At 38.1% G+C, this 27,967-nt stretch overlaps 1 protein-coding gene across 6 annotated transcripts in view; it reads right to left on the bottom strand.

The window, feature by feature from the left end:
* The window catches only part of FAM13A (family with sequence similarity 13 member A), a 385,882-nt gene that overhangs the window by 183,951 nt on the left and 173,964 nt on the right, over positions 1–27,967 (bottom strand). For all 6 annotated transcript variants that reach the window (XM_012437742.3, XM_012437744.3, XM_064369163.1 and 3 more), the window contains one exon: positions 11,416–11,569. In XM_012437742.3, coding sequence (XP_012293165.2) covers positions 11,416–11,569 — 154 coding nt within the window. The remainder of the gene's footprint in view (positions 1–11,415; positions 11,570–27,967) is intronic.

Consider the following 27,967-nt stretch of genomic DNA (forward strand, 5'->3'; position numbering starts at 1 on the left):
TCATTGATCCTTTGTATTTTGGTGGGGAGGGGGTCTCTTTTATTTAATTCTATTCTGATCTTTGTTATTTCCTTTCTTTTGCAAACTTGGGGTTTACTTTGTTATTATTTTTCTAGTTCCTTGAGGGTGCAGTTAGGCTGCTAATTTTTTAATATAGGTATTTAATGCCATAAACTTCCCTCTTAGCACTATTTTTGCTGTATCCTACATGTTTTGGTGTTTTCATTTTCATTTGATGCAAAAAATTTAAAATTTCTGTCTTAATTTCTTCACTGACCCCGTGATCATTCAGGAGCATGCTGTTTAATTTCCATGTTTCTGTACAGTTTCTAGCTTTTATTCCACTGTGATCTGAGGAAATAGTTGATATCATTTCGATTTTTAAAAATGTGTAACGACTTGTTTTGTAGCCCAATGTGTGGTATATCTTGGAGAATGTTCCATGTGCTGATGAAAAGAATGTATATTCCATAGTTATTGGGTAGAATGTTCTGCGAATGTCTACTAAGTCCATTTAAAGTCCAATTTAAGTCTAAATTCTGTCTCAATGATCTGTTGTCCCCCATTATTACTGTATTGCTGTCTATCTCTTTATGCCTAATATTATTTGTTTTGTGACTCAAGATGTTCCAGTGTAGGGTTCCCAGTATATCTTGCTGAATTGATCCCTTTAGCATTAAATAAAACCTTTTTTGTCTTTTGTTATTGTTTTTGATTTATAGTTTGTTTTATCTGAGATAAGTATAGCTACTCCTGCTAGTTTTTGGTTTCTGTTTGCCTGGAAAATCTTTTTCTACTTTTTAATTTTCAGTCTATATGTCTTTTTACATGTAAGGTGGGTTTCTTGTTGGCAGCATATAGTTGGATCATGCTTTTTTCTTTCTAATACAATCTGCCAATCTGTATCTTTTCTTTTTGTTTGTTTTTGAGACAGAATCTTGCTCTGTCACCAGGTTAGAGTGCAGTGGCGTGATTTTGGCTCACTGCAACCTACACCTCCCTTGTTCAAGTGATTCTCCGCCTCAGCCTCCTGAGCAGCTGGGACTACAGGGGTGCGCCACCATGCCCAGCTAATTTTTGTATTTTTAGTAGTGATGGGGTTTTGCCATGTTGGCCAGGCTGGTCTTGATCTCCTGACCTTGTGATCTGCCTGCCTCAGCCTCCCAAAGTGCTGAAATTACAGGCGTGAGCCACTGTGTCCAGCCATTCTGTATCTTTCAAGTGGAACATTTAATCCATTTACATTCAAGGTTAATATTTTTTGTGAGGCTTTGATCCTGTCATATTGTTTTATAAATTCTTTTCTCTTTTTGTTTCTTTTCTCTTTTTGTCTTTGTGGTTTGATGGAATTCTGTCATGTTACCAATTGATTATTTTCTCTTTCGCCTTTCTGTGATTGCTTTATAAGAACCGTGATTTTTATATTTCCATGTGTTTTTATGATGGTGAATATTAACTTTTAATTTCCAATTTTAAGACCCCTTTAGCCATTTCCTATTGGGTCAGTCTAGTGGTGACAGACTGTCTGAGCATTTGCTTGTCTGACAAAAATCTTTAGTTCTCCTTCATCTATAAAGCATACTCTAGAAGGATATAAAAGTCTTGGCTGACGGTTTTTTTTCTTTCAGCACTTTGAAAGTGCCATCCTATTCTCTTGTGGCTTGTAAGGTTCCTGCTGAAATGTCTGCTGTTAGACTGAAAGAGTTTCTTATATTGATGACTAGACTATTTTCTCTGGCTAATCTGAAAATTCTTTTACTTTGACTTCAGACGTTCTGAATATAAAATGCCATGGTCTAGGTTTTTTTGCAATGTATTTTCCTGGAGATTGTTGGGATTCCTATATCTGGATGCCTAACTTTCTTGCTAGAATTGGGAAGTTTTCATCAATTATTTCCTTAAATAGACTTTCTAAATGTTTTTTATCATTCTTCCCCCTCAGGAATGCCAATAATTTGTAAGTTCAGTCACTTTTTGTAGTTCCATATGTCTTAAAGGCTTTGTTCATCGTTTTACCTTTTTTTTTTTAATTTGGTCTGACTGCATTATTTCAAAAGACCTGTCTTCAAGTTCTGATATTCTTTCTCCTACTTGGTCTATTCTATTGTTGGAGCTTTCAAATGTATTCTGTATTTCCTTCAATGAATTTTTTAATTCCAAAATTTCTTCTTTGTTTTTCGTTTGAGGCAGGATCTCTCTTTGTTACTCAGGCTGGAGCACAGTGGTGCAAACACAGCTCACTGTAGCCTCAACTTTCCAGTCTCAAGTGATCCTCCCATTTGGCCTCTTGAGACTACTGGTGTGTACCATCATGCCTAGCTAGTCTTTGCATTTTTTTGTAAAGACAGGGTCTTGCCAGGTTGTCTGAGCAGGTCTTGAACTCCTATGCTCAAGTGATCCTCCTGCCTCAGCCTCTCAAAGTGCTGGGATTATAGAGGTAAGCCACTGAGCTCATTTTTTTTTAAGATATCAATCTCCTTGGGACATTTCATATTCATATCCTGAATTGATTTTCTGATTTCTTTGTATTGATTTTCAGGATTAGCTTGCCTCTCATTGAGCTTCTTTGAAATCAATATTTTGAATGCCTTACCTGGAATTTTGAGGAATTTTTTTGAGGGGGATCTGTTGCTGGACACTTGTGGTCCTCTGGTGGCATCATATTTCCATGGTTTTTCATGTTTTTTTGTGTCGTTCCTTTGATAATTACATATCTGTATGTAGTAGTCATTTGTTCCAAATTGCTTTTCTAGAGGAGAATTTTGTCCTGAAGATATATTTTGCTGGCTGAGTAGCATACTTTGGCTTTGATTTTGGGTGCCTGAGGTAGTATAATTTCTGTATGATACTCAGCAATACACAGGGTCAGTGATATTTGTGATTTCCTAAGTGGCTTAGAGTAGTTATTAGGTGAGGTTATGGTGAAGTTTTGCCTGTGACTTGGACATCAACTGAGCCAGTATTTGCGCCCTGGCAGTGGCAGCAAGGGAGTAAGTGTCCCTGTTTTAAGGCCCCAGAGCAGCTTACTCTGGCTTGCTCCAGTATTAGTGGGTCCTGGATGGCTGATTCTTGGGCCTCCCGGTGGCTTTCAGAGAAGCTAGTTGTGACAGTGGTGGGCTACATGTGTGAGTGGGTTCTTAAAGTCCTAGGCAACTGAAGTGGTGTGGGTGATGGCATAGCAGTGGTAGAGCAACCCACTGGGCCCCGTGTGGTCTGTGAATGTTGCTGAAAGCAACAGTGAGTTGAGCTGCCTATTCTCCATAGCTGGGTGATATGCATTTTCCTAAGATTAGGAAAGCTTGCTCTTCCCTGTCCTTTCCATGACTAGGTGATGAATGCAGCCATGTTGCCTCAAACTTGGCTTAATGGTGATGCACAGCCTAGTGTTAAACTCTCAAAATGGTGGCTTGGGCCTGGGACCAGAAAGAGCGGGGTCCCTCTCAGGCAAGCAGCCTGGACAAGAAGCTGTGGGGAGTGCAGTCCACTCACATCTCAGTCTCAACAGCAGCTCACAGGCAGGGACCTCCCATGGGTGCATGAGAGTGCCTGGTTTCCCCTCTCTCTCCTTGGAGCAATGTGGTGGCAGCAGCTGTGTCTGTAGATCCTCAGTATCTAGGCCATTGTCACAATGCATTCAGATGAGGCTGCTCTAGGCTTGGATGGCTGTGGGATTGTGTGGGTTCCCTTTCTGGAGCTCCATGTATCAGGCTAAAGGCTCTAGTGGGTTGAGTGTTTCACTCATAGCCAAAACTATAAAAGCTTGTTTCAGAGTGTAGAGCCCTGGGGATTTCTCTTTTACTGTTTCCCCATGTCCAGGAGCCTCTCCTGGCTCTCAGTCAGTACCTGGTCATGACGGCTGCCTCAAACCCTCTCCTTACTAATCTCTGTTTCCCATCTCTTCTCTGGTGAATCCTAGTGTCTTCTCCTAGACAATCTGTTTAAAATGTATCTACTTAATATTCTGTAACATTCTGGTGCCCCTCTGTGAAGGAGGCATATACTAACTGGGTCTATTCGGCCATCTTGATCTCAGCTGTATGATCTGTCATGCTATTTAATCACTGCATTTTAAAAATACATCCTTCAACTTTTTTTAACCTCCAAACTCAGAATCTATCTAAAAATTATAACTCATGACCAAAAGAAGGATTTGTTCTGAATAAAGGAGCAAATGAATTCTAAGTTAGTGCTACCTCTGAGTTTCGTAACTGCTCAAAATGATAACATATGGATTTTGATGGGTATGAGTTAGTCATTCTTACTACGTAAGTTTACCCACACAAATCTTGCAATCAGATTACAAACAAGCAAACAACAAAAAAACAAAAACAGCTTTTATTTCCTGTTATGACTCCCCTGCTTCTCAAAAGTTTATAATATTCTTGAGGGGCTACAGAAGAGGTTAGGAATAGTGTAAACACATAGGAGTCAAAAGAACAGAGTTCAACTACTTTCCTGACACTGACACTAAGTTGCTATAGTACATACTCATTAAATAAATATATGTATAAAAGCTCATGGCACTGATGGCCTAAGTTAAATCTCTAAGATTTTGGTTGTTTCTCTACTAGGCCTCTAATCAGTAATTTCTTGATATCAAAACCCAGCTCTGTCATTTACTGTTGTGTGAGCTTGGGCAATTTACCCTTAGATTTCCTCACCTGTAAACCAGCATTAAGATCAGTTACTTCACAAGGTTACTGTCAGTAGTGATTGGCACACTGCCTGGCATAAGGCCCTATTCTCCCTTTTGCCCTTGTGTTCCTACACTGATTTTGTTTGTCTCTTGTAGACTGTAAGGTCCCCCAAGGACAGGGACATGTCTTACTTATTTTCTGAAGCTCTCTAGCACTTAGTGCAGAGCTTTGCACAGAGTCGTTTTGCATTAAATAAGAAAAAAGTGAACAAACATTTGTTGACGCTAATTGTGCTTAGGCTGTGGACCTAAGTGAAAATGGAGACACATGCAATGTTTTTGAGCATGAAAAAGACATGGGAAATGGCTTAGTAAGTTTCTGTGACATATCAATTTATATGGTAAGTGACTTTGATTCTACACAAACAATATTAAACTTTTTAACCTGAAAGTCAAATATATTTAAAAATGAGCTTTGTGATCAAACTTGCCATAACATATATTAATGTGAGCACTTCCTTCAAACTAATCACTATGGAAGACCATTCTAATATTTTGCTTTGTTCAGAGCATTTGTTAGTAACGGTTTTGAGAGTTTGCTTATGAGTCACATAAGAAAATCAGTATAATCATTTTATAGCCAGATTTAAATTTTAAACCCAAAAGTTAATATATAATCAGCACTCCTCAACTTAGTGATATGCCATGGCTCAAAATGACTATTGATTACTTCCCACAATCAAATAAAGCATTAAAGTACAAAGATTTCCCAGTCCAATGATATACAGAAGAATATGGTATATGAATGACATACATATGTTCTGAAGACAACTTTAAAATTCCTAAAGATATAATGAGCAACAGCAACACTGTCTAATAAAGAAAGTCTCATGACATGTTTATCTGGAATAGGTTAATATTCATCTAGATATTTCTTTTTTATCTTTTTTTCTTGAGTCAGAGTCTCACTCTTGTCGCCCAGGCTGGAGGGCACTGGCGTGATCTTGGCTCACCACAACCTCTGCCTCCCGGATTCAAGCGATTCTCCTGCCTCAGCCTCCCAAGTAGCTGGAATTACAGGCATGCACCACCACGTCCAGCTAATTTTTTGTATTTTTAGTAGAGACAGGGTTTCTCCATGTTGGTCAGGCTGGTCTCTAACTCCTAATCTCAGATAATCTGCCTGCCTTGGCCTCCCAAAGTGCTGGGATTACAGGCATGAGCCACTGCACCTGGCCCATCCAGATATTTCTAGATAGATATTTAACAACATGCTAATCACATTATTTTATAGTATGTGCATACATATGAGGCTTTGTTTGCGTGAACCCTATTAAATATATATTCATAATTCTTATATACAAACTAGACAAACCAGGCTCATAGATTCCTGTCCCCCTCAGTATCTGCCACCCTCCTGGGTAAATTCAGGGTCAACAAGGACAAACCATCAGTATCTTCACCTCCCATCTCTTTACCATCTTCTTTACTTGAGTCCATCATGCTCATAAATACAACCTAAGCCTTCTTTTCTTTCTTTCTTTTTTTTTTTTTTTGAGACAGAGTCTCACTCTGTCACCAGACTGAAGTGTAGTGGCATGATCTTGGCTCACTGCAACCTCTGCCTCCCAAGTTCAAGCAATTCCCCTGCCTCAACCTCCTGAGTAGCTGGAACTACAGGCCCGCATCACCAGGCTCAGCTAATTTTATTTTTTTTTTTGTATTTTAGTAGAGATGGGGTTTCACCATGTTGGCCACATGGTCTCAAACTCCAGACCTTGTGATCCGCCTGCCTCGGCCTCCCAGAGTGCTGGGATTACAGGCGTGAGCTACCGCGCCTTGCCAACTTAAGCCTTATTTTCACTCCAGATAGCTCAACCTCCAAAATCAATATGCAAACCTCCTATTTCCTGTTTGCAGCCCCTATTTTTCTAGCTTGCTTGCTCATCTACTTCTGCCTCAAACATTCTTTAGCCTAACTACAGTTTCTAGTACCTCCAATTGTATTGCTTTTGCACATCCTAGCTTACCTTCAGATCTTCTCATCATCTTCATTACCATCACCCATGTCCAAATTGCCATTGTTTTTACCTGGATTATTGTAATAAACTCCAAATGGGTTTCTCTACTTCTGCCTATCCCTCTCAAGGGCCTCGTAGAGTAATCTTTTTAATACAGAAGTTACAATATAGCACTCTTCTGCTTAATACTGACTAAAAGCTTCACTTAGAGTAAAAGTCAACATCCTTAAAATGATCTATGAGTAGACACTACCTGCTTATCCCTTGTTTCCTTTGTGGCCTCATTTCCTTTCAATTCCATCTTGCTCATGGTAATCTAACTGTACTGGCCTCTCAACTGCTCATCAGACACACCACGTATACTCACATCTCAAGGCCTTTGTACTGCCTTCTCCCTGCCTGAAAAACTCTTCTCTCAAGTGTCTTCATGGCTTGGTCCACTGTTTCCTTCAAGTCTCTATTCAAATGTCTTCTTGCCAATGCAGCATTTTAACCATCCTATTTAAATAAGCAAATGCCACTCTTCTACTTCTGCCCTTCCCTGCTTTATTTTACTTCACAGAATAGATCACCATCTGACACACTACATATTTTCTTTTCTTTTTTTGTTGGCTGTTGTTTATTATATTTCCATTCGAATACAAGAATCATAAGGGCAGAGATTTTCATCTATTGTTCACTGCTATATTCTGTGCCTAGAACAATGCTTTGCTCCTAGGAGGCAACAAATAATTATTTATACTTGGATTTAATGAATTCAACTTACAGTTCATGGTCCATTATTTTAACCATACTTTTCTCACTGAATTTTGTGTATGTAAATATCTGGATGATTAAGTTAGTTCTTGAATGGGGCTTCACTAATGTCTGGATTTAGAATACCTTCTGAAGAGAAAATCTAGAATTATGCTGCAGCTGGAGAAATTAAACTGGCTGTTAGATGCCTACTGGAAAGATGTGCTCCTCCTAACCCAGTTATTCAGAAATAAAGCCTTGACCTTTCATTTTGTCAAAATAAAAGTGTTTCTATATAAATTCCTTTATTGAAACCTATAAAAACAAAAATAATGAAAGACAGAAAAGAAAGCTCCATATTAAGTGAAGCAAGAAATGGCCACAACTGTGGACCACTGACTGTGAAGACTATTTGCCAAATTCAACAAAGTGTAGGCTAAAATGCCAAGGGCCAACATACACATTCTCATATTTCTCCAAATGTCACAGTGCTAAGAGATCCATCCAAAATTTCCTTCACTGGGTAACTAGATCTGGTCAACACGGCCAAACCATTGCAGAATTTGGAAAAACTCTGTAGGGATCTAGGTTCACTCCTAAAGAATGGCAGGGAAAGCAAAGTACAAGGGGAAGTCATACTGATAAAACTTTTCCCCTGGCCAGGCGCAGTGGTTCATGCTTGTAATCCCAGCACTTTGGGAGGCCAAGGTAGGCAGATCACAAGGTCAGGAGTTCAAGACCAGCCTAGCCAACATGGTGAAACTCCATCTCTACTAAAATAAAAGTTATCTGGGTATGGTAGCACACACTTGTAATCCCAACTACTCAGGAGGCTGAGGCAGAACTGCTTGAACTGGGGCCCAGGAAGCGGAGGTTGCAGTGAGCTGACATCATAGCACTGCACTCCAGCCTGGGCTCCAGAGCGAGACTCTGTCTCAAAAAAACAAACAAAAACAAAACCAAAAAACTTTTCCTCTTATTTACCTTGGCCTTCAGACAGAGGAAGTCTGTCTTGAAGTGAGGCTGATGAATGTGCTGTAGAAGCCATGATCAATTTTGCAGCTACTGACCAGTCAGCTCAATAGAAACAGACATTAGGCTTTGATAGCCCATGATAGAAAAAGACTCCATATTTCAATACTCTGGTCAAAGTTCTTCATCTAGGTACAAATACAACCAAACATATTTCTCTGGTCCCAAATCTCCATTTAGCATGCAAGAATATCAGAAGAAACTTCAACACTTTATGACTCTGTTCTCCAAACTGGGATATACAGAGGTATGTCAGTGTGTATGTTTAGTCTTTTCCCCCCATAAAAGTCCTATATCTAAGTAGTTTTCATGAGACTCACCTTATTCTCAACTCAGATATTAGATGTCCTTGTCACTCTTGGGTATTTATCATTTACTTTGCCCCCATTTCCTATCTTTGTATTCATCCTTCCAAAAACTGAACTTATATGAAAAAATGAACACAAAGATAACTTTTCTTTGTCTTCTCATTTTTCTTATTTTTCAGTATATTAATGATTTTATTCTGAGACTCTCAATTTCTTTTAAATCCATCTGCCTTTTAGTTTCTACCTGATGTTTCTACGATCTTTACAATTTTCAAAAAATCTGTTTTCTAAGCATTGTCAATGTTTACATATTTAAATGTGGCTGACATATTCTCCTTTTATTACTATGAACTTTAAAATGGCATTAGCACATCCTTTTAAAATGATTTCCATAACTTCTGTTTCATCCTTACTGGATGATAAATTCAGAGAACACACATCTTGTCATATTCTTTACTTTCTCAAAGAGACCACCAGCAAGATCAGTTAAAAAAAAAAAAGTATCAAAATTCTGCTTTGGCAGAATGACACTTCCAGAGACTATAAACGTAGTTTCTAATCATGACATTTATCTGTCTCTAGGCCAGATCTGAAACTCACATTAAAAGAGCAGCATTTATATTCTTCTTTATCTACCTAAGATGTCTGTATTTGGCTCCCACAGAATTATCATTTTATGTGTCTTACCTTATACTCTCATACTATGTTCTCTACCAGCCTTAAACCTAGTCACTCAAGCATTTCCAAGCAGGGCACTCTTCCACAGATCTCAATAGATGTGATTTTACTTGCACAACAAATAACATATGTGTTAGTCTGTTAGTGTTGCTATAAAGAAATATTTGAGACTGGGAAATTTATTTTAAAAAAGGGGTTTAATTGACTCACGGTTCAGCAGGTTCCTCAGGCTGTACAGAACATCTGCCTCTGGCGAGGCCTCAGGAAGCTCACAATCGTGCCAGAAGATGAAGGGGAGCAGCCACATCATATGGCGAGAGTGAGAGCAAGAGTGCGGGGGTGGGGGGGAAGTGCCACACACTTTTAAACAACCAGATCTCCTGTGAACTCACAGCAAGAACTCACTCATCACCAAGGGGATGGCACTAAGCCATTCATGAAGGATCCGCCCTCGTGATCCAAACACCTCCCACCAGGCCCCAGCTCCAACACCAGGGACTATATTTCAACATGAGATTTGGAGGGGACAAACATCCAAACCATCTCAACTTCCCACTGGCATATTCCAGCAATTAGCTTTATCACAGCAAGCTTGCCATGCCTAAGATTATATTAACTACTTCCCTTATACTTTGGGTTCACCTTATTATTTTATCTGCCCTAGTAAAAAGGCATGAGTGTTAAAGCATTTATAAGAGATTTTTAAAATTTCCATTTTTCATCATCACTATGGGTTCTTTAATAGTTGTACATATATATGTATGGGGTATATGTGATTCAGAGATGTTGCTGAAACAAAGTTAATCACCTTTTAACATTTTAAAAAGAGATTCTTTTCAAAGTACTATAGGCACCAGAGAAACAAACTTGAGGGGGATTTTTTTCTACTTAAGAAATCATTTATTTTAACTTTTCTGAAGCAAAACTGAAGTGATGTTTTTTTGTATTTTCTCTTGTGAATCACTGACACATTTTTTTCAGCTACTGTGTTACTTCTAACTCAGATTTACAACTGATAGTCTCCGATTATCTCATTTTATCATTTTAACTGAGCAAACTAGAAAATCTAGTTTCAGATCCTTTCGTAGGATGCTACTTGATACTCATACCATTTTAACCTTTCTTCAAAGTCATGACCTCAACTGGGAGAAGAGATAAAACACTCCTTTAAGTGCGCAAACCAAGTGCCTCTGATTTTATCATTCATTGCTATATGAATCAGCAAGAATGTGTTATAGTCTATAAACCCAATAAGTTTCAAGAAACCTCTTGAGGAAATCTCATACCTGCTCTATCATGATATGCCTCAATGTAAATGAAAAAGAAATAAAATGCCTTCCTTCTTTACCCATATCTGAAGGATTTGTTTGGATGTTTACCCTCTGATTCTCAATTCTAGGTATTGGGAGACCTACAGGCATTTACCTAATATATACAGGGCATATTATAAAATTATCAATGTATAAAAAGATTTAGATAGTATTGTCAAGGACTCCTTTACAGGTTTTTAAAATATTCTCCTTTATTGATGATTGTTACTGAAAACTAATATATGGGACTTAAAATCTGAGGTTGAGCTTGAAACTGTGCCAGACACAAAAGAGACAAAAGATACAGTAATACTGTCTTCAGGAATCTGCAATCCAGTTAGTAATATAGCACTCCTGAACACAGCCATATGCTCTCACTCCTGCTGTAACATCAGGCTTCCGTAGTAAGAGTAGTGCAGTCAGCTGACCAGAACACTGGGCTCATACAAGTGTTTTTGAGATCACTTTATATCAACAAGAAAACATAAAACTGCTATTATTCTTGAACTCAGAAGGCTATATTCAATTAAATAAACATTTGAAATAATAGATTTCATAAGAAGAACTCACTATACATAGGAATAATAACCTGAGAGTTATATCCATATGGAATTTTTATAAGAAAGAATTAACTTAAATAAAATCTTCTGTCCAAAATTATAGCAATACTGAAAATTAAAAACCAAGTTGCTTACTTTTACTATGATAAGCCTAGCCAGGTTTTCACATCTCAGATGATCATTTTCTGTATACTCCACTTCAAACAGGGTATTATAATTTTCTAGAATTTTAGCCATTATCTTGTTGCACAGGTCCTGTTCCTTCATGCCTTCAAGCCCAGGAGGCACACTAGAAACAGGAAAAAGAAAGAGAGGAATTAGTAAAAACAACAATGCCTGCTAGCTGACGCAGACTTATATTTTGAAATCTCCTGCATAATTAGCCTTTTTATAGGGATGCATGGGATTTTCAAGCTCTACGGTAACACGCATGACATTGTTGGGGCAATTGGTGAGTTCCTGAGTTCTGAATCAATAGCTTGGGCTGAATAAGAAAAATATAGGCTGTTCAGGAAGAAGATAGAGATGAACACTGAGGCCAGTTGTCCTTCGAATATATTAAGAATTATTACATATATTTATATAAAAGTAAAAAAGTGAGGGTTTTCATAACAGAACTAGCCACACAAATAATAGCAACACAATCTTTATTTAAGGATTTCTTAGATAATGCACAAAAAGCACAAACCTTAAAGGTAGAAATGAATACTACTGGGGTAAAATAATAACTTGAGCTAAGTGACGAGCACATGGAAGGTCTATTATACTATTCTCTCTTCTTTCGAATATATTTAAAATTTTTCACAATAAGAATAGTTGAAAATAAATCTGAATGCAGAACATCCCATAAACAAGGTAAAAAGATAACTTACAGATTGTAAAAAGATAAACTTCTTTAGTAACATGTTTAACCGACGAAGATTAATAGTTACAGTATGTTAAGAACTCTTACTAATCAATAGGTAAGATAAGTCCGAAAGAAAAAGAGACGAAAGACATGAGATGGAAATGTTGCAGAACAGTTAATAACCTTATGAAAAGATACTTAGCTTCAGTGAATAACCAGAAAAATGCATTTAAAAAGCACCACTTAGGTCTCATTTACTAATTCTCTGTATTAATTTTCTGAGGCTGTTGTATCAAATTACCATAAACTAGGTTGTTTAAAACAACAGAAAGGATTATCTTCCAGCTCTGGAGGCCAAAAGAGCAAAATCGCTATCACTGGGACAAAATCAAGGTGTCAGCTGGGCTACGCTCTCTATGAAAGGTCTAGAGAAGCTGTTCCTTGCCTTCCTTAGCTTCTGGTAGCTGCCAGCATGGCTTGACTATAGGCTCATCGCACCAGTCTTTAATCAGGGCCAACATCTGCAAATCTCTCTCTGCTCCATCATCACATGGCCTTCTCTATGTGTGTTTAATATCCCTCTGCCCCCTTCTTATAAGGATACTCATGAATGCATTTCATGTCCACTCCCCCATCCCTCGAAAATCCAGGATAATCCTTATATCTCGAGATCCCTATCTTAATCACATCTGCAAAGAGTCTGTTTTCCAAAAAAAGTAACATTTACACATTCCAGGGATTATGACCTGATATCTTTGGGGGATACTATTTAATCTACTAGACTATCTTGGAATATACACCCGAAGGTCCCCTCCACTTGGGTGTAGATAGAACCTATGACTTGCTTCTAATCAATACAATTTGGCAAAGATGATAGGATGTCACGCCCATGATTATGTTACAATGGATGAAACTCAGTCTTAGAAGACTTAAGTGAGAGATTCTCTCATCGGCCTTAAAGAAATAGGCAGCCAAGTTGTGAGATGGCTGTAAGAGGGTCACGTGGCAGGGAACTATGGGGACCTCACGGGGGCTACAGCCATAAGAACACAGTAAGAGGCTAGGGTCCTTAGTCATGCAGCTGCAAAGAAATGAACTCTGCCAACAACTTGAAAGAGTTTGGAAGCACATTATTCCCCAATCTCAAGCCTTCAAATGAAAATGCATCCCAGTTAATACTGTGAATTTGGCATTGTAAGACCAAGAGCAGAGGATTCAGTTAAATTGTGCCCAGATTCCTGACCCTTAGCAAATGTTTGTTGTTTTAAGCCACTAAATGTGTGGTAATTTGTTACACTACCATACAGAGTTTGGTACCTGGAAAAGAGATGCTGCCATAACAAATATCTAAAATGTGGAAGTGACCTGGGAAAGGGGTAGTGGAAGGAGACTGGGCAGCATCATGCAGAAGGCCTCAAATGCCTTGAACCAGTTCTTCATTGACTCCTGGACCTTAAGGACACCACTGATGAGGGTTCACAAAGAAATGAGGAATATGCTACTGGAAACTGGAGCAAGCAAGACCCTTGTGATGGTGGCAGAAAACTTAGGAAAATTGTATCCTATAGTTATGTGAAAAGATAAACTTGTCAGCAATGGTCTTAGATACACGGTTAAAATTATTTCCAAGCAATGGTTTGAAAGTGCCACCTAGTTTCTTCTTACCACTTACAATAAAAGGCAAGAGGAGAAACAGGAAGAAATTGAGGGAACTTATACAAACATGAAACAGGACATGATTTAAAAAATTTTCAGACTCTCCAATAGAAAAGACACTAAAATTAAGAAATTCACTGTTAAGAAAGCAGGCTCTATAAAAAAGGTTGAGAGTGTGACTATATAGACTTTTGCTAAAACCTCAGAAAGATCAAAACCTCATATTATGCAGTCAGGCAAAGGTCCTTTTCAAGTAATGAAGGGTGTGCCTAACAGATCCTGTCAACCAAATCGGAGGGCCTCTAGGAATTCAAAAGCATTGTCCCTCAGCCATTGTAGCATGAGCTAAAGATGGAAAAGGTGTGGATATGTCTTTTTTATAATGAAGTGAATCTCTGTAACATCCACAGAATACTCACAAAGTTTTTGAAACATTTATTTCATCAAAAACACTGCCAACATGGAATCGAAGGGACAGAGAGTATTCAAAATGAAAGGACAATGTTGGAGCCCCCAAATTCTAGTGGCAGGAAGCAACTGATAAAAATACTCAGCTGCAAATATGAGTAGTTTCATTAAAAATGAAGCATGACTCAGAGGGCAGAACCAAGAATCTAGAGGGTCATTACATAAAAACCACAGGAGGCCACTGTTTTGGACTAAATCCAACAAACCGGATTAAAAATCAAAATGGAGTCACCCATGCTAAAGTTCCACATCAACAAATCAAAATTAAACTGCTATCTGACTTTCTAAAACCAGGAAAGAGAGAAAACATCCAACGTCCCAAACAGGAGCTTCAATCGGTATGATAGTAAAGTTTCCTGTTTTAATCCTTAACCTGAAATAATCTAATGTTAACCAAACAGCTATTTTTCTATTGCTTTGTCTCCCAGTTCCTACAAGGAAAATAACTTTAAAATGACTGATCTACCTTTTGTTCTTTGCTTCTGCTTTCTTCAGGCCTTTTTTCTGCCCCAAAAAAACAACCTCTGTGCTTGACTCACTGGGACACTTATTCTATTTGATAGAATGAAGTATTGCATGATTCTACAACTGCAAACAAAGTCAATTCAGATCTTTAAACCAAATTTGTTGTAATTTTGTCTTCTGGCAGATAAGATGACCAGTGAAAGGACCTGAAAGAAGAAGGTTACCGATGTCTCTGAGACTCCTTGAGGAACACAGAAAAGATGCTGCTAACCTCCCCTTTAAGTGGTAGGGGGGTGGGTCCCCTGTCTTCCCTCTGGAGCCCTGAGAATCATGTCTAAGTTTCTCTCAGGTCTGGGCTCTGCTCTCTTTTGCATTTGAGAACTCTGATCTCTTTGGCTTTGGGGGTACCACTGGGTAGTTTGTGCCATGGCAGGGCACACAACCTGTGGTTTGTGGTGACTGAAGAGTCACTGCAAAAAACAAAAAAAAAAGCTGCAGTTTTTAAGGTAACTGCTGTCCGCTGCACTAAGTCGTTATTACTGCAGGGGGGCTCTTTATTTCTTCTTTTCTTGTGTGCTGAGATTTCAGTGCCAAAGCCATCTTGGCTCTGAGACCAAAGATCCAACATAAAAATGAGATCTCTAATTTCTAAAGATCTCTGTACTGCCTTCTGGTACACCTGATTTTTTCATGTATAAGAATTATGGCCCCAGAAGCTGCAAAGAATTACAAAAGTGGCAAAATCTTACTAAATTCAGGATTACAATGGCCATTATATGGAATATCCTAGATGAACAAGATTGTTCTTCTAAGAGGTGCACTTGAATCCCAAGCCTCTTGAATCAGGCAGAGAGAATGGGATTGTTATCCTAATTGACATTTAGAAATGTCAGAGGCTGAGTACAGTGGCTCACACCTGTAATCCCAGCACTTTGGGAGGCTGAGGTGGGGGGATCATCTGAGGTCAGGAGTTTGAGACCAGCCTGGCCAACATGGTAAAACCCCATCTCTACTAAAAATACAAACATTAGCCAGGCATGGTGGCGCATATCTGTAATTCCAGCTACCTGGGAGGCTGAGGCAGAAGAATTACTTGAATCCGGGAGGTGGAGGCTGCAGTGAGCCGAGATCATGCCAGTGCACTCCAGCCTGGGTGACAGAGCGAGACTCCATCTCAAAAAAATAAATACATAAATAGAAATGTCAAAGAAACAATGGGATTCTAAAATTGCTTTTTAAGAAATTTATTGTGAAGACTATTAAAAAGCTAACAATGCAAGATATCACCCATACCAAAGATGGTAAAGCCCTATGTGCCTATTGCTGCGTTCTGTTCTACATTGCCTGAATATTCATAGGCTACTAACTCTCTGATTGCCTATCTTCTTTAAAAAATGGTGAGAACTTCTAGGTAACTGGCCTAGGAAACAAAGTATCTGAGGTTTATCAAAACAATCCCTGTGCTTCACATTTTCCTTTTTAGGTTATTGATTACTTAGGAAAACTCAATCTCCTCTACTTAACTACTACTAAGAGAGTTAAGGTTTTCCTATTATTCACAGCTATCTGTGGTCCTATTATTGATAAATATTTTAAACTTTTATTTTCGACAAACTTCCCAAAATTGAATTAAAAATTAAGTCATTTTGATCAAAAACTAACTTTTGAACATTCCAGAAGGGCCCCTTAAAGTCCAAAAGAGAATTAAATCAATCAGACTTATTTGAAATGTTAAATTATATGTGGAAACATTGTCAAATAAGAAATCATGTTTAATCTTTGAGTTCTATTTGAATGTTATTAATATGTGCTCCAAAACTATATGATTTCTATAAATCTGTTGTGCTATCAGTCATAACTTTATGTTAAAACGTACACCACAGAAATAACCAAACTTCCTTGTCAATTGTAGCATTTTTATAAAGTACTCACATCATGGTTTTAACATGGCCATTTTAAATCTTGTCCACAGTTAGTCACTTTATTCTGATGCTGTTTAAAAACCTTTCTATAAACAACTATAATCTTAAAGCATTGTTTCTTCAAGATGGTTCACAGAAAAGATGGGAGGAACTCTGGCAAGTTCAGGTTTCTGCTAACTTTGAGATAATACTGGACTGGGTAAGAATTTCTAGAACTCTAATGAAGAACCTGATGGGTTTGTGAAACTGCTAGCTAAGCTCAAACAGAGCAAGAATTAATTACATGAGACTAAAGGAACTGCTAAAGAATTACGAATTTTTACAGCTTTTAAAAAATTTGAAACATTGCTATTCTTTTAATGTCTTGTTTTTCAGATTTAAGGAACCATTTTTCTCTTTTAAACTATCTATAGTTTATAGCAATTTGGTAAAGGATACTTCTGTAAACAAAAATGGAAACATTTGTTTTTCCTCCCTTCCTGATACCTCTGAAATTCAAAAACTATCCTGAGTATGTTTACTTTTATAGCAATATGATTATTTGCATAAGTTCAATAAGAATTTGCTAATTTGATCTTGCTGGGCATGGTGGCTCATGCGTGCAATCCCAAGTACTTGGAAGACTGAGGTGGGAGGAGCACCTGAGGCCAGGAGTTTGAGATCATCCTGGGCAACACAGTGAGACGCCATCTCTAAAACCAAATTGTAAAAATTAGCTAGGCATGATGACATGTGCCTATGGTTCCAGCTACCCCGGAGGCTGAAGCGGGAGGACCTCTTGAGCTTAGAAGTCTGAAGCTGTGGTAAGCTATGATCATACCACTACACTGCAGCCTGGGTGACAGAGCAAGACTCTATTTCCTCTTTAAAAAAAAGTGCTCTCTTTATAACATGATGTAACTGGAAACACTGGTTTTATTACCAAGGGTTTGACTAGCATGTCATATTTGAAAATGTGGAAAGACTGCCTGGCTTCAAGGGTTCCCTGCCTTACAGCCAGTGAGTAAAAAGTTGCCACTTACTGGCAGGCCCAGGAACCTCAAGATATTAGATGCTGCAGGCATAGTCTGATGTCTGCATTGATTTGACTTCCTAGAGTTAAGATGCTTTTAAAAGACCAATCTGACTGAGCATGGTGGCTCACACCTGTAATCCCAGCACTTTGGGAGGCCGAGGCAAGGTGCATCACTTGAGGTCGGTAGTTCTAGATCAGCCTGGCCAATATGGTGAAACCCCATCTCTACTAAAAATACAAAAAATTAGCCAGGTGTGGTGGTGAGTGCCTGTAATCCCAGCTACTCAGGAGGGTGAGGCAGAAGAATTGCTTGAACCCGGGAAGCGGAGGTTGCAGTGAGCAGAGATCGTGCCATTGCATTCCAGCCTGGGCAACAAGAGAGAAACTCTGCCCCACCACCCCCTGCCAAAAAAAGTCCAATCTGAGATCCCTTGTCAAAATTCTAGCAAAGTAGATGTAAAAGGAGCCTCTATGGTTATTCTTGCTGCACTGATGTAAATACCTCAGGTCAATTTTTATGAGATGACTTATTTTGCAAACAAATTAGTATTACACTGATTATTTTTGGTAGAAATGGGGTAACTATAGAGAGAAAAATTATATTTCAAAAGAAAACTACATTATACCTGTAATTAGATTGTAGCTCTGTTCATTGAAGTTTTTATTAACACCCATAGACTGAACTGGTTCCTAATTTCTTCCAGCTTCCTCCAAAATCTGGCTACAGCTAAGAACAAAAACGGCTAAACTGGACAACTCAACACAAATTTCAAGGGACAAGCCTCATGCCTGATGTGTGAACTACATGGAGAGTTTCCTATAACGCCTGCTGGCACAACCAGAGACATTCAACTGCAAATCAGGACGAGACGTTGCTAACTTCATGCTATGGGGTTCTTCCCAAGATGGATGGAATGAGACTCCCTATTGTTATAGGACTCTCCCTATTGTTATAAGATGCCTCTTAATTTTTCCTTGCTTAGGTCTACTTCTTTCTCTTGCTAAGATAAGGCTGTAGTTAGAATTCCCCAGTCAGTAGTTTTTGGGGGTAACTGGAAGGGGTTGGGTCTCTCATCTCAAACCCACATATTTACACAACCTAAGAGATCCTATGTGCACCTAGTGGGAAACTTTAGCCACATCCCTAACGTGGCTGTTCAAATTGTACTAGTGGTCTCTTTTATAGAATTAGCACCCTCTGCTTTAATTTAATGCATTCCTGGAATGCCAGATGATAGAATTACTACCTACTTATTTGAAAAAGTAGTAGGTAAACAAAAAAGAAAATAAGGAAAATAAAAAAATTACCACCTACTAACTGAACCAGGAGGAATCTGCGCAGTTGTTGACACTTCTTGCACATAGATAAATATGCTGGGTATTGGAGAGACTCAGTTACAAAACATTAACCAACAGGCTGCTTGGTTAAAACAGGTAAATTCCTTGTCTGGCTCAGTTTTTTTTATTTATTTGGTTTTAGTTGGTTTAGTTTATGAGAACTCTGGCTAAGGAGCATACTCCAAACCCTTGTTACTATCCTCTTGAAAGTAATAGTAGCAGTTTCCCTAGTACACTGTATCCCTTTAAAAACTTTCAAGTGCTTGCATAAAGCCATCCTTCAAATGCCAAATGGAGTCTCTTCAGCTGGAATTGCAAAACTCAAAGAAATGCAAGATCATAGGTACACCATAAGCTATGAAGGACATGTTGAAACTGGAAACCCAGCATAACTCAAAGTAAAACTATTGACTAGGTCAATAGGTCAGGCTTTGGCATGAATAAAAGGGGAAAATTCTTAAATAAAAATTACAGGAGGCCATTGTTGTGGACTAAGCTCCTGCACGAGGCCCAGGCAGACCAGCCTAAAATTCAAAAATGAAGTCTCAGCTGAGTGCAGTGACTTATGCCTATAATCCTAGCACTTTGGGAGGCTGAGGTGGGCAGATCACTTGAGACCAAGAGTTCAAACCAGGCTGGCCAACATGGTAAAACCCATCTCTATTAAAAGTATAAAATATTAGCCAGGCATGGTAGTGTGCGCCTGTAGTCCCAGCTACTTGGAAGGCTGAGGCACAAGAATCGCTTGAACCTGGGAGGCAGATTGCAGTGAGATGTGATTGCGCCAATGCATTCCAGCTTGGGCAACAGAGAGAACTGCCTCAAAACAACAACAACAACAACAAACACACAGAAATGAAGTCACTCATGCTAAAGTTTCACATAACTAAGTTATTACCTGACAGTCAGAAAAATCAGGAGAGAGAGATAGCCTAATTTCCCAAACAGGCCAGTTTCAATTGGCATAATAATAAATTTCTCTCTGTTCTGATCTTTAACCTAGTTTTTTATCTTCTTGTTCCTGCCTTACAAATAAAGTAGTTTTGAAATTACCAATCCACTTTTTCTTTGTTTCTGCTTTCTTTAGTCTTTTTTGTCTATGAAGCCAACCTCCTCTGCTTGATTTCTTAGAACACTTATTCTGTCACAATAGAATTAAGTATTGCCTGATAATAGAATCCCAAATACAGTCAACTGAAATCTTTACACTAAATTTGTTGTAATTTTGTGTTTTGATGGGTAAAATTGAAAGTCATAGATAGATATTCTCAGGCCTTGAAAGGCTGGTCCTCAGAAGCTGAAATTATGAACATGGGTTATCTATTAAGTACAGACATACAGTATACATAGATATATACTATATCAATGGTATTAAAAATTAATGGAGGCAAGGAATGATTAGGGAAAAAAATCCTTTTTAAAGGCTCCTCAGAAGAACAATAATGCAAAAAAGATTGAGAAACACCGCTCTAGTCCCTCCAGTATATTGCTATGAATGTTAAATACTGGCTCCTAATATAAGATCAACCTGGAGGTAACTAAAAAATGCAGAAAAGAGCAGGGCTCTTGGAGCAAGGGTCTAGCTGTGGACTCAGGTCCTGGTTCCACAACTCATACAGCACAGATTTTGGAAAGCTGCTTAACTTTAAACCCTAATTTCTTTCACCGTAAAACAGAACTATTGATAATATTAATGTTGTAGAGATCTTATGAAGGTCAAAATCTTAAAAAGTTATGTGAAGAACCTTTGCAAAACTATGGAGTCAGAAAACAGTCAGTAGTTGCCAGTGGCTGGGGTAAGAGAAGGAGTCAACTAAAAGGGACATGAAGGAACTGTATGGAATGATAGAAATGGCCTGTATCTTTTTTTTTTTTTTTTTTGAGACACAGTCTTACTCTGTCACCCAGGCTGGGGTGCAGTGGCATGATCTCTGCTCATTGCATCCTCCGCCTCCCAGGTTCAAGTAATTTTCCTGCCTCAGCTTCCCAAGTAGCTGGGATTACAGGTACATGCCACCATGTCCCCTGGCTAATTTTTGTATTTTTAGTAGAGATAGGGTTTCACCATGTTGGCCAGGCTGATCTTGAACTCCCAGCCTCAGATGATCCATCCACCTCAGCCTCTCTAAGTGCTGGGATTACAGGCGTGAATCACCATGCAGGCCTGGCCGGTCTCTTAATTGTAGTAGTGGTTATGACTGCCTGAGAATGTAAATTGTACTTCAGGAAAACTGACTCTATAAAATAATGCTTTACAAACTGTATTAAAGTAGGTCTGTCTAGTCCTGATCTCTCTTGAAATCAAAGTTCAAGACTAAATATTTATTCACTGTAAATATCAGTTTGCTAAGTTTTAAGACATTCTTTCTACCTATAATAAAAATTTTTTTTAAAAAACTAACATGTTATAGTTTTCTTCAATCTTTATTTCTAACCTTGCTATTCAACATATTAGTTATCCTCAGCTTTGTTCCATTGATGACTTTTATATGTATAAGCCTTCTATGTCTTAATCTAAGTCATTAATAAAAAGACCTAATAGGTAAATAAAGAGCAATAAGATACCTCATTTGTAACCCCTCTTGGTACTGGCATCATTTGATTAATCAGTACTCTTAGAATTATTGTTCTCCCAAGCCCTAATACACCTAATTGCATTATCATCTGATCAAATTGCTCCATCTTGTCGACATAAATTCCATGCAGATACTATGTTCTTACTTGATTTGCAATTAAAAAAAAATACTGACACACTGGAACATTTTTCCTTATGTAGTTCCTTGCCAGAAAAAGAAAAAAACGTCTATTATTGAAAGCAATTACGTGAGGCCAGGTTTAACAACCATTTTAAAAGATGTAAAAGTTTCCAAATTTGTACTCTTCTGTCTCTGAATCTATTTTGATGGTCCAATATTCCTTAACATGTTATAAATAAAAATTTAGTATAAACAAAAAGCTGGAAGATTTTTTAAAAGATAACATTTAATTATAAAGTTCCTAATGTTTCTTAGAATTGAGGTGAGGCAATGGGAACTAAAAGTTCCAGAACCTGGCCCCGCCCTTGGCAAGCTTCCCCTTCTTAAGAATTATTGACGTTGTTGTTTCCAAGAATTCAATTTATATTATATATGTCAGCTTCTGTTTTCCCTCACATTATAGAGTTTATAAACAGTTCCACTTATTAATTCAACAAATGAGTGCTTCTCAAAGGCACTATAGAACACAAAGCGTCACAAGTGAAAGCTCTCCAGTACTACATCAACAATTACCCAACCATGTCTACATAGTAATCAATATTTTGGTCAAGTTGGAAAAATTGACATTAATTTCACAGATATTTTCAAATATCCTTATGTTTGAAATTAAGTTACCAATCATTTGGGTGGATAAGTAACTTTTAAACATTTTATACTGGATAACTAGATATGTTTCAATCTATTTTAGACACATGGTTTCAACAAAATTAGTATAAAAGTAGTATGTGATTATTATTCTTAGGGATAATTACTATTAAATCTGCAATAATAAAAATCAGATAATTTCTTTTTAAGAGACAAGGCCTTGTTATGTTGCCCAGGCTGGAGTAGAGTGGTGATCACTGCATACTACTGCCTTGAACTCCTGGGCTCAGCTAACCCTCCTGTCTCAGCCTCCTGAGTAGCTGGGACTATAGGTGTGTACCATTGTGCCCAGCTAAAAATCAGATCACATTTAATTGATATATTTAATTGTGCCAGCATGCCCAGCTAAAAATCAGATTGCATTTAATTGATTTATGGAAGTACATGATAATTGGAATATAATTACTGTCATTTTTAGTTCTCAAAACATTTCTGTGTTATATTACAACAAAGAGTAACTCCTATGTGTCTTATAGAAAAGCTATCAATAGTACAGAAGCAAGAATAACACCGAAGTAAAGAGGTGTATGGGCTTTTTCTAACCCACTACTTGAATAAAGAGTGACAGTGTCAGCATCTTGAAGATAGATGTATACTATTTATGTGAAATAGTCATAATTAAAAAGGAGCTGATTTATTCTGGATGAAGAAGAGTGGTCTAACTTAAAATCTGGGTGAATTTTTCTATAATTCTCATTTTTATACAAGGATGTGGCTGATGTTAAAGCAGTACATTCCATTAACAGTGATGGGTCAATAACTCAATGGTGGCCATCCTAGAAGAGTTATCAATTCTGTTATGGCCAACAGTTCTTATTAAACTGCAAGGCCCATAGGCAGTCAGGGAATCTGTGAAGTTTCAGAGAACCTGCATTAGACAGAGCAACTAAAATATTACAAGAGAAGACATGTAGAGGGAAGTGGGGCTCATATGCGAAGGTGTAAATTCCATTGCCGGCTGCTCTGTTATGCTGTAGGCTGGGAAGAGCAATGGGCTCAAGGGCAGAGCAACTGTGTCCCTGGGCTGCTGCTGCTGTTTATTATATGTGTCACCCTGGACACCGGACCCCTCTGGAAACCTTCTCATTTTAAAAATCTGGGTTTTGTCCTAGATGATATATCGGATCCCTTCCATTTCTTTAATTCTACTTTTCTGAAGGAGCAGACGATAGGGTGGGGTGAGTGGTAGACTTCTGATGACTTTAGATCACCAGTTCTTGAATAAATAAGCAGGTGATTGTGTGGATAAGTTCTATCAACTTTGGCAAAATTAAAGAAATTGTAGAAACTCAACTTCAGGATAACTTCTCATTTTAAAGTAGGAGGGAAAAAAATCTCATTTTTCCTTTAAATACATTCAGGACCTTGCTTATAAAAACTGTTCAAATTAATGGTTAAAAGAGAATATAAGTCTTAGTGTTCAGATTGCTTACAAATTTTATGTTTACCAAAGGTGATTAGGATCAGACTTTTAGCAGTTTGAATGCCTCGAGTAACTTTTAGTCTTATTTTTCATTATTTTCTCCCCTGCACGTTGGGGTCCAAGACATGATAATACATTTTCAACCTCAGAACTCATGAGGCTGTTTTTTTTCCCTTCTTTACTTACTAAATCCTATACATTTTCTAATGTTCAAGTAAGTCCTATTCCTCTCTCCCATCAAAATCAATTACTTCTTATTTATTTTCACAGAATTTATTTAATATTCGATCACAGCATTTATTAGAGTCTCTTATATATCATAATTTGTTGTGAGGGTATTTATCTCCATTGCATTGTATCTTAAGGGCACGGAGTCTGTCCAACTCATCTTATATTTCCAAAACAGCCTAGTACTATGCACGACTTAGAGGGAACTAAAATTTACATACTCTTAGAAGTTGAACTTATTAATACTTTAATAGCTCCTTTTCAACTTATTTAAAAAGTTACTTTCCTCTTTGTACATAAATGGGCAACAGGCCCCTAGGGTACAGTATAAAATACAGTGTAAAGAATATACTCATTTTTCTTATCATTTGTATTAGAATAAATAACATATAGGACACCTTTCCTCTCTAATGGTAATACTCCCCAAATCAGGAAGTTATAGGACAAATCAGCAATCTTTTATATAAACCGCCCTTGAGATGGAACAACCAGAATGCTTCCAAATGGGCTAAAGAAACATTGGCAAGGCCTGTCAGGGAAATGAAATACCAAGAAACACATGCTCTTCACCAAGAGTTCAGCCTGTAATGTTACTAAAAATAAAGAAAAACTTGGCTCCTTCATTGCTATAGTATCGATCCATGTGCAAGTCTCAGTGGGGTTGCATAATAGTGGCTATCAAAACAGAGAGAAAACAGCTCAGTGTCTCAACGTTATTTTAATAGCAGTTTGAAAGAAACTTCATTCCATGCCCAGCTTCATGTTATTTGACAGCAGTAAGGCCATAAACTTGCAGGATCCTCATACATCTTAGTTAAAATTGTGAAAATGTACCAAGAAAGAATACCATATTATTCTTATTTTGTTCTGTACTATGTATAGGTACATGTAGTTCATTCTAAACCTCCGTCCACTGACTACCACAGAAAAGATTCTTTAAATAGCAAACTTGACTGGGCACAGTGGCTCACGTCTGTAATCCCAGCACTTTGGGAGACTGAGGCGCATGGACCACCAGAGGTCAGAAGTTCGAGACCAGCCTAGCCAACATGGTGAAACCCTGTCTCTACTAAAAATACAAAAATTAGCTGGGTGTGGTGATGCATGTCTGTAATCCCAGCTACTTGAGAGGCTGAGGCAGAAGAATCACTTGAACCCAGGAGGCAGAGGTTGCAATGAGCTGAGATCATGTCATTGTACTCCAGCCTGGGTGACAGAGTGAGACGCCTTTTCAAAGAAAAAAAGTAGCAAACTTGACTAACTTGAATTTCAGCTCCTTGCCTTTGTAAATAAATATTTTACAGCATCATCGAGATGCAATTAACATCTTATACAACTCACCTATTTAGAGTGTACAATTCAATGGCTTTTAGTATATTCGGACTAGTACATCCATCATCACAATCAATTTTAGAACATTTTCATTACTCCAAAAAGAAACTTCCCTCTCCTTGCCTTATCCTTGACTCTTTAAAAAAAAGTTATCATAAAAAACACATAGCATGGGCCGGGCGCAGTGTTTCATTCCTGTAATCCCAGCACTTTGGGAGGCTGCGGCGGGTGGATCACAAGGTCAAGAGATCGAGACCATCCTGACCAACATGGTGAAACCCCGTCTGTACTAAAAATACAACGATTAGCCAGACATGGTGGTGCATGCCTGTAGTCCCAGCTACCCAGGAGGCTGAGGCAGGAGAATTGCTTTAACCTGGGAGGCAGAGGTTGCAGTGAGTTGAGATCATTCCACTGCACTCCAGCCTGGCAACAGAGTGAGAGACTCCATCTCAAAAAAAAAAAAAAAGTGTGTGGCACCTCCCTCCCATCCCCCATCTCTCACTTGCCTCTGCTTTTGTGCCGTGTGTGCCTACTCTCTCTTCACCCTCCACAATGACTGTAAGCTTCCTGAGGCCTTCCTAGAAGCTGAGTGATGCCAGCACCATGCTTCCTATAAAACTTGCATAACTATGAGCCAATTAGACCTCTTTTCTTCATAAATTACCTAGTCTCAGGTATTACTTTATAGCAATGTGAGAACAATGCGAGGAAAGATCTAAAATTGACACCCTATTGTCAAAACTGAAGGAGCTAGAGGAGCAAGATCAAAAAAGCTCAAATGCTAGCAGAAGACAAGAAATAACTAAGATCAGAGAAGAACTAAAGGAGATAGAGATATAAAAAACCCTTCAAAAAATCAATAAATCCAGGAGCTGTTTTTTTGAAAACATCAACAAAATAGCCAGACCTCTAACCAGATTAATAAAAAAGAAAATAGAGAAGAATCAAACAGATGCAAAAAAAAAACTATAAAGGGGATATCACCACAGATTCCACAAAAATACAAACTACCATCAGAGTTTACAACAAACAACTCTATGCACAGAAACAAGTAAATTTGGAAGACATGGATAAATTCCAGGACACTTGCACCCTCCAAGCCTAAACCAGGAAGAAGTTGAAACCCTGAATGGACCAATAACAAGGACTGAAGTTGAGGCAGCAATTAATAGCTTACCAACCAAAAAAAGTCCAGGTCAAGATGGGTTCACAGCCGAATTCTACCAGATATACAAAGAGGAGCTGGTACCAAACCTTCTGAAACTATTCCAAACAATACAAAAAGAGAGAATCCTTTCCAAATCATTTTATGAGACCAACATCATCCTGATACCAAAATCCAGCAGAGATTCAACTAAAAAAGAAAACTTCAGGCCAATATCCATGATGAACACAGATGTAAAAATCTTCAATAAAATACTGGGAAGCCGATTGCAACAGCACATCAAAAAGCTTATCCATCAGGATCAAGTAGGCTTCATCCCAGGGATGCAAGGCTGGTTCAACGTACGCAAGTCTATAAACGTAATCCACCACATAAACAGAACCAAAGACAAAAACCACATGCTCATCTCAATAGATGCAGAGAAGGCCTTTGAAAAAATTCAACAGCGCTTTATGCTAAAAACTCTCAATAAACTAGGTATCAATGTAATGTATCTCAAAATAATAAAAGCAATTTACAACAAACCCACAGCCAATATCATATTGAATGGGTAAAACCTGGAAGCATTCCCTTTGAAATCTGGCACTAGACAAGGGTGCCGTCTCTCACCACCCCTATTCAATATAATATTGGAAGTTCTAGCCAGAGCAATCAGGCAAGAAAAAGAAATAAAGTGTATTCAGTTAGGAAAGGAGGAAGTCAAATTGTCTCTATTTGCAGACAACATAATTGTATATTTAGAAGGCCCTATCGTCTCAGCCCAAAATTTCCTTAAACTGATAAGCAACTTCAGCAAAGTCTCAGGATACAAAATCAATGTGCAGAAATCACAAGCATTCCTACACACCAATAACAGACTAACAGAGAGCCAAATCAAGAATGAACTCCCATTCACAATTACTACAAAGAGAATAAAATACCTAGGAATACAACTAACAAAGGATGTAAAGGACCTCTTCAAGGAGAACTACAAACCACTGCTCAAGGAAATAAAAGAGGACACAAACAGATGGAAAAAACATTCCAAGCTCATGTTTAAGAAGAATCCATATCATGAAAATGGCCATACTGCCCAAAGTAATTTATAGATTCAATGCTATCCCCATCAAGCTACCAATGACCTTCTTCACAGACCTGGAAAAAACCACCTTAAACATATGGAACCAAAAGAGAGCCTGCACAGCCAAGACAATCCTAAGCAAAAAGAAGAAAGCTGGAGGCATCACTCTACCTGACTTCAAATTATACTACTAGGCTACGGTAATCAAAACAGCATGGTACTGGTACCAAAACAGAGATATAGACCAATGGAATAGAATAGATGCCTTGGAGGAAATGCCACACATCCATAACCATTTGATCTTTGACAAACCTGACAAAAACAAACAATGGGAAAAGGATTCCCTGTTTAGTAAATGGTGTTG

The sequence above is a fragment of the Aotus nancymaae genome, unplaced genomic scaffold (genome assembly GCF_030222135.1).
Source record: "Aotus nancymaae isolate 86718 unplaced genomic scaffold, 86718_ANA_hifiasm-v0.15.2.pri h1tg000006l, whole genome shotgun sequence".
Classification (NCBI taxonomy): Eukaryota; Metazoa; Chordata; class Mammalia; order Primates; family Aotidae; genus Aotus; species Aotus nancymaae.